The sequence below is a fragment of the Diospyros lotus genome, chromosome 10, assembly GCF_014633365.1.
Source record: "Diospyros lotus cultivar Yz01 chromosome 10, ASM1463336v1, whole genome shotgun sequence".
Lineage (NCBI taxonomy): Eukaryota > Viridiplantae > Streptophyta > Magnoliopsida > Ericales > Ebenaceae > Diospyros > Diospyros lotus.
Window position 1 is genome coordinate 34,418,139 of NC_068347.1, and position 8,076 is coordinate 34,426,214.

Consider the following 8,076-nt stretch of genomic DNA (forward strand, 5'->3'; position numbering starts at 1 on the left):
AGACCCACCCAAGTGGTTTCTATTCACAATGGTTGGGCCTAAGAGAGCTGAATGAATCAAAACCAGTGGCAGTCGGTGTCTCTCTCTCTCTCTCTCTCTGTATAGATGTGTATATATACACACCCACACAAGTGACAGATATATTAATGGCCGTTTGTATCACATGGTGATATGTCTCTTTCAACTGTATGACAGATTGTGACTTCTAATTATAACATTTAAGGTAGTTGTACGATTCAATGTCATCTCATAATTTCGTGTTTTGACATATACATCTAGGCTCTTGGTTTTAGTCTCACATCTCTCATTCGTTGCTTTTGTCTTTTTATGAAACAAAGGACATCACACTCTCCTAGCAAGTATTTGTACCCACAAGCAACAATTACAGAAAGGATGCTAAGCAAGGTCTTTTCCCAAATCTCCAGAGTCACAATGGATTATTTTGGCGAGTGGGTGGGTGAGTTGGTACCATCAGAACTAGAAGAAAAGGAAAGAGTTGTCTTATTGCTTTCACATCATAGATTTTCAGTTTGGACTATGTTGTAATGTTATTATCATATGTGGTGGGGTAGGTAGATACCCTCCAAGGTAAGTTCCCAATAAACCTTCCTTCTAGGTTGTTCAATTGGTTTGGTACTGAAATTGAATTTGACAAAAAATTTAGACAAAAAAAACAAGTTAAAATCAGATCAGATGGGTTCAATTAGCATACAATAGTGTATGTATGCACTGCGCACATTACATGCATACACTACTACTGTTGTACGTACACAACAATCAAAAAGGAAAGTGTTGTCTTGTTACTTTCACCTCATAAACTTTCATTTTGGACTATGCAATTTAGAAACGGTAGGTGGAGAGACAATTTGCAATGCATAAGGGATAATTTGAATATTCAGTAAGGGATAATTAGAATATTTCAATTGGAGTGTGTTGTATGTTTTAGATGAGATATGTAATTGACTCAAAAATATATAATTCATGAGTATAATTAAAATAATAAAATCTTCACCAAAAAAAATGAGTATAGAAGCAAAAATATGCATACACTTTGCTTTCACCCTTTAAATTTTCATTTTGGACTATGCAACGTAGAAATGGAAGGTAGATACCTCCAAGTAAGTTTATAACCAACTTTGTTCTACTAGGATCAGTGCAAATTGAACTATAATTGAAATTGACAAAAAAAGTGGATTGAATAATGGTAGGACCAAACCAACTTAAACTGGTCCAATTTACGTACAGCCATGCATGTATTGTTCTGTTTAAACATAAAAGTATATACTGAATGTAAGTTTGGCTTCATGACATAGGAAGCAACTTTATTTGAGATTGACATGATGGAGCTACGTTCAAGTGCTATCTATGTATGGGTTTAACCATTTACAACATAAACATAACAACTAAAATTTACAATACTCTGAATGTGAATTTCTGAGTTGACTTGACAGTAACACTGCGGTGTAGACTACCCTTATTTTATTTATTGGATTACATTTGAATCTTATTGAGGAATTGGATCCAATAAAGTGGGGAAAGGCAAGCATATATCATTAGGTAAGAGTCAGTCACCTGTCACCACCAAATGTGTGAGCAGTGAAACTTATGGTGTCTAGTCTTTACCAAATTTAAAATTACCAAGTCCTTATCAGAAGGGCTCTAAATTTTCCACAACCAAGGTTTAATTTATTTTGACACTAATTTTGTCCTTTAATTTGGCCGACTTATCATGAAGAATCAACTTAGGTTATATGAATATGAAATGAAAAATATATACGATACAAAATGAAAACAATGAAACAATATTTTTTTTAAAAGTGAAAAAAACGCACAAGTAAAAAATATGAGTCATTTTACAATATAATTTTTAATATAAAAAATAATTATTTAATTGAACATAAATAAAAATTTTATCATCCATCCAAACAAACATAAACATAGATTATTTCTATCTCTAAGATGGTCGCAAAGACGGAAGTTAAATTTGTCTTTTAACATAGTTGCGGAATAGAAATACGTTACCAATACTTTTCAAATATCGCCAAATGGCTCCAATTTTTTTTCAAAATTATAGAAATGGTCTGGAAGTATTTTTTAGGTATTTTCTTGACAGTTCAGGATAGAAAATGTATTAGAAATACCAAACTGACACTGTATTGGTGTTTTCATGTATCAAAGACGTCAACTAATTCATTGACAAGTATAGTATTTTACTTTCAAATTTTGTTAAGAAAAGAGGAAGAAATTAATTGGAGTAAAATAAGAACAGAAACAAAATAAAATAAAAATCATTTGGAAGAATAAAGAATTATAATCAACTCATTTAAGACGTGTAATTATCATAATCAACTAGCTGTGTCTAGTATGAACACATGAAATAATGTGCCCATAAAAAGAAGGGTTCTTACTCCTTAGTGTGCTTAGGAAGCAACTTAACATAAGATGTCTACTCATTGTAAATTTTGGGGCTTGGAGTGGCAATATGAAAGCAGCTGTCACAGAGTTGCTTGCAAGATTCATATTATTATTTTATAAAATAATTTGGTATAAACACAGTGAGTATTACCCATTTTTATTTAGTGAAATCTCTCCCAATAATTTTTGGAGGAGGAGGAGGAGAGTGAGGGGCCATCTGCCAGTGTGTCCAGGGATCTTGACTTGAAAGCCCAAAAGCCAACAACTCTAAGGATGATCAGATGCATCACCGACAGTCCCATTTCCTTGCACATGCGCCCGTTTGCATTCATCTTAAATATTTCTCATCATTTTATAATATAATACTCAATCCATCTGACCCATAAAGATAAAATTCAATACAAGTGTCAATTCTCTGTATAGATTCTCCTGCCAGTTCCTCTGCAAAGTTGCCCGGTTCTTTGTGTGTGTGTGTGGTGTTTAAGTTTTTTAAGTTATTGGCTATACAGATTCCAATTCCAATTCCTGATCCCTTGCTTGTTTGTGCCTCATTTCATATGTGAAAGGGGAAGTCTGAGAAGCTTGAGGGACTTCAAATTCAATGGGATACTCAGAAGGTGGATGAGCTTCCAAATTTTGCAGAGATGCCTTCAATGTAAGTTCTGTCTGGTACAATGATTCTTCTACTACTTTTTCCACATTTTCTCGGAAACAAACAATAGTGTTCAGGCCTTGGACACTTGTCAAGGCTCCTCTTATCTTCTAATCATGCCCTTGAAAAAGTTGCTTTTTACCCCACCAATGCACATTGCTGTGGCAATCAATGTCCATGCCTTCTCTTTTTCAGTTGCAACCCATCAATAGTTGCAAAAGATCACAGGTTTCCCACCCGGGTTTTGCAGAAAGATAATGCTTTATTATCTGAACTGGAAAGCTTCTACCTCTCAGTCTGAACCCTTCTCTGAGAGTTCTGATTTCCAGCCCATTTTTTGGTAGGTTTCAGATAGGTGGCTTGTACTCTTACCTATTGCTCAGGGCTTCAACATTTGTTTCCTAGTTTGTTGGACAATGTGCCTTTCTTCCTGTTTTGGCCTGATTGAACATTTTTGGCAACAGTTCCCATCTGGGTATTAAGTACAATCTCTTTGTCAGATTTATGATTTGTCCTAGTTGTTGGTGTGAGTAATGTTCGAAGCAAACAACCCATATCCTCCCAATCTCTTAGCAACAGTTACTTGTGTTTCTTACAGGTGATATAGGTTATTCCCATCTGGGTTCCTCAGAGTGATGCATTTTGAAACCCTTAAATTCAATAATGGCTACTTTGGTCCCTGGTGTTCTGTTAAAGCTTCTACAGCACATGAACACAGATGTGAAGATTGCTGGTGAGTATAGGTCATCCCTATTGCAAGTAGTTAGCATTGTCCCTGCACTAGCAGGTGGGGGACTCTTCTCAAACCAAGGGTTCTACCTTAAGGTATCAGACTCATCTCATGCCACCTATGTTTCTCTCCCTGATGAGCATAATGATCTAATTCACAGTGACAAGATCCAATTGGGTCAGTTCTTACATGTAGAAAGGCTCGAGGCCGCCTCCCCGGTCCCGATCCTCCGGGGAGTTAGGCCTGTACCGGGGCGCCACCCTTGTGTGGGGAGCCCTGAAGATATAGTTGCAGCCCATTCTCCAGGGTTCCTCAAAAACAATTCCAATTCTTATTCATGTTCAAAACCCTTGGATAAATCAAAATCACCGGTGAAGGCATTGGGTAATAATAGTCATGTTGGAGTGAGGGATAAGAGGTCCAGTCCGGTGAGATCAGGTGGGGGTGTGAAGGATGAACAATCAAATAAGAAAATATCAGCACTGGCTCAATCAAAGTCTCAATTATTGAGACAAGTTTCAAATTTGGGAGAGAAGAAGGAATCTTTAGTGAAATGGAAGTCATCCAACTCAAAGTCTGGCCCCTTGTCTCCAACAAGTTGTTACTCATTGCCAAGTTCTTTTGAGAAGTTTGCAAATAGTCTTAAGCAGCAGGCGAAGATCAAGGGGTTGGAGAGGGCTACAGCTAAAGTGAGTATGGTAGAAAAGTCAGGTTCTGTTCGTGGGGCAAGTCCAACCGCAAAGAAGACATCGGCTGTAATCCCATTTAAGTATGTGGTTCAGGGTGTTGATACAGAGACTAAGGGTTTGAGAAAGAGCTGGGAAGGAAGCATGGAGATGAAGGGTAGAGAGAGTCTAAAATTAAGGGCGTCCAAGCTTGAGCCAAAGACCGAGTCCCGTAGTACTTCTGTAAGATTTCTTGCATCTTTCGTCATTTCTTGAATTTTCACTTCTTAAATATGGAAAGCTACTTGAAATCTGTCCCATTTATTACCTGATTTCTGATTTGTGTTTTAGATTTACATTGAAATTGTCTTTTTCCATGATCTAATTAGCTTTTGATGGCCCTGCTCCTTTCCTTGTAGTTTTGCTTAATTGGTGGTTGTCTTGTAGTATTTGCAAAATGGTATTCAAATATAGATAGTTTTAAATAAATCAAAGCCATATGTTTGCTGTTTACCCCTTTGACGAATGATTCTGATCTTTCCATGCTAATTATATTGCCCAGGCTCCTAGAAAATCAACAAGTGAAAGATTCCCAACAAAAGAGGAAAACAAGGTCCAGCCATTGGCAAAGGTCACAAAACCAGCTAGAGAGGGAAATAATGTTCAGGCTCCTAGAAAGATGGACTCTCCAAATGGGCGTTCAGATGATGTCGACAAGTCAATTAAACAAAGAACTTCTCTTGGAAAGAAACTATCCGGAGAGGTTTCTGCTCATGCACTGCCTGGAAACTTGGTCAAGGTTTCGATTAGTAATAGGAGAGTAGCTGATGGAAGTGTTTTGTGGGCTTCTCTCCCACCTTCTCTTGCAAAACTAGGAAAGGTAAAAATTTTAGAATCTGGATATGTTTGATTGGCTACTATGATCCCGGTGCCCTTCATTTTTGTTAAGGTCTTATTTGTCGTGGGATAAGCCTAGAGTATTACATGGCTTGAGAAAAGAATCAAAATGTTGATTGCAGCTCTTAGGAACTATGCTTTGGAATGCAGCCATTATTGAGTCGTGATGTGGAAGGGATATAACTCTGATCTCTTTAGGAGGTTCTTACTCTTTATATTTTGGTCCATCGTACCAATAATACAATGGCATTGCATGATATACGTTTTCTTTTGTCAGGTTCAGACTTTTGTGGCATTAACATTTAAATATACTTTAAGTAATTGCTGCACTACTCTGATTTTCATGAAAAGATAACATTGCATAATGTAAATTTGCAGGAAGTTTTAAAACACAGGGATGCCGCACAAACAGCTGCCATAGAGGCAATGCAAGAGGCTTCTACTGCAGAGAGCTTACTTCAATGCTTAAGGTAGTTTCTCCTCCAGAAAAATAAAAATTTCTAGTGAATGTGGAACTATCCATTGTTTGATTGACTGACTCAAACATCAAAGGCTTTTCTATGATAAGGCAGAAAAATGCATTAATATATTATCAAATACTTCGAAATCCTCTCAGTACAGTCGAAGAGAGGAAATTAATAACTTCACTCAATTGGGCACACTATAAAAATTTGACAAGTGACCCGTACTGTCATCAAATATTTGGAAGTCTACCAGCACAGTGAGAGAGTTGAAATCAATTAAACTTCACTTGATTAGAAAGCAATGGAGCAAGTTGGCACCGCTTAAATCAATTAAACTTCCAGTTTCTCCTCTTCGTTTGGATGACAGGATGTAGTCTTCCTGTCTTGTCTTGTCATATCTCAGTTTTACTTCGTGGCAGAGCTACTTCTGTTTTTCATTGATCATGATAGTGTTGCTTTTGGTTGAAGTTATCATTATCATTATTGTTATGTAAACTAGTTTGTGACTAAAATTTCAATTGCTCTGTGGAAATTGTTGGAAGTTATCATCTGTTGGATTCACTGCTTAATGCAAGTTCTCAAGCAATGCACACCATTTCCCCCTTAATAAAATGGCAATGTTTGTATTCGCTTGTTTCCATGTTGCATATCTAGTATATTTCTAACTAAATCTGCCCATCTTTTGTTTTGCCTTTTTCGTATTGGACCCTGTGCATACATATTTCGTGCAAGCGTTTTAGTTTCAGACGACATTTCCTAACCCAGAAATATTTTCCTCTGGCAGCACATATTCTGAGCTACATTCCTCTGCTAAGGAAGATAGCCCACAACCTGCAGTGGAGCAGTTCTTGAGCCTACATTCAAACTTGAATAATGCTAGTCGTGTTGCTGATTGCTTATCCAAAACTATTCCAGCTGGTTTGTCTCCAGATCAGGAAGAAAGACCCTCAGAAGAAGCACTGAAGATTACATCCGAAAGACATAAACAAGCAATCTCATGGGTCCAAGCTGCATTAGCAACCAATTTATCATCCTTCACAGTATTTAACAAGCAAACTACTTCAAAGTCCAATCCAATCTCGAGTCCAGCTCAAAGCCCGAAGTCTCTTTCTGGAAACCAACCGATGGTAGTCCTAGATAACGCTGCTGTCAAAAAAGTTCAAGCCAAAGGCCACCAGTCTGTGAGTTCTAAGGCAGCCACACTGGGAACTCCACGCAGGCCAGTGGATGGATCCACAATTAATCAGAAGCCACTGGCCCGACCTTCAGTGATATGGACCAGTGGCAATGGTCTTGATGATGTTGTTGACTTGGCTGGAAGGTTACGTGTGGAGGCAAAGGAATGGTTCTTAGGATTTGTGGAGAGATTCTTAGATGCAGATGGAGACACGGCCGCTTTATCAGACAAGGGTCAAATTGCAGGCATGTTAGCACAACTTAAAAGAGTGAATGATTGGTTGGACGAGATAGGGCCTAACCAGGACCAAGGCGAAACTCCCAACATCTCACCAGAGATGATCGACAGGATAAGGAAAAAAATTTACGAGTTCCTTCTTATGCATGTTGAATCTGCTGCAGCTGCACTTGGCGGTGGTTCACAGTCATCGCCTGCCATGGAAACCAAAGCAAGAAGATGACGCTATGGGTCTTCAACTTGCTTCCACAGAGGTTGGTTTTCAGCATTGTTCTTATATGCAACAGTCATCTCGGCCCTTCAACTGCCAAGTAGGTGAAGGAGCTTGCCTGCTGTTTCGATTTTTGTATATAAACCCTGTAGGCAATTCAGAAATAGATTGAAACAGTCATTAATGATCGAAGAAATGAATTCATTTGATGTAGATTTCAGAGATTCCTTTGCCTGAAGAACTAAACTTAAATAATTTGCATATATGCCAGGGCAGAATGGCCTTTCCCTCACAATGTACATGTTTCTACTATATCCAACTTGATTGCCTATTGTTCATTCTGTATTGTATGTGAAGATTTTCTTTGAATACATTTGTGAATGATTCTGGGAAAGATTATACAGTGTCTAAACTCTTCTGTGTACTTAATTTTCTCTTGATGATCTGCAACTAGAGAACACTTGATGGTTATGGTAGTATAGATTACCGCTTTCTCTCTGATTCACTTGATTGTTGAACTTCTAAATTAAGGATGTTTCTGTTCTATTGCTCTGGAGAAGCATGCTTATTAGTGTTGTTGGAGAATGATGTATGTAACAAGGCCTGTCAAAGGTGTGGTGTGGTGAGA

The 8,076-nt window shown here is 37.8% G+C and overlaps 1 protein-coding gene across 6 annotated transcripts; it reads left to right on the forward strand.

Moving 5' to 3' along the window:
- The first annotated feature begins 27 nt into the window (after nt 1-27).
- Nucleotides 28-7,861, forward strand: LOC127811853 (uncharacterized). 6 transcript variants are annotated; one of them, XM_052352044.1, is made up of 7 exons: nt 28-2,878; nt 2,982-3,070; nt 3,666-3,800; nt 3,958-4,705; nt 5,025-5,342; nt 5,738-5,829; nt 6,608-7,860. In XM_052352044.1, the coding sequence occupies exons 3-7, from the start codon at nt 3,703-3,705 to the stop codon at nt 7,458-7,460; spliced, it is 2,109 nt and encodes a 702-aa protein (XP_052208004.1). In that variant the 5' UTR covers nt 28-2,878; nt 2,982-3,070; nt 3,666-3,702; the 3' UTR covers nt 7,461-7,860. The 6 variants fall into 6 exon arrangements, with proteins under 6 accessions (XP_052208004.1, XP_052208003.1, XP_052208001.1 ...); XM_052352043.1 differs by having other exon boundaries at nt 28-3,070; XM_052352041.1 differs by having other exon boundaries at nt 3,666-4,705.
- The last annotated feature ends 215 nt before the right edge of the window (nt 7,862-8,076 follow it).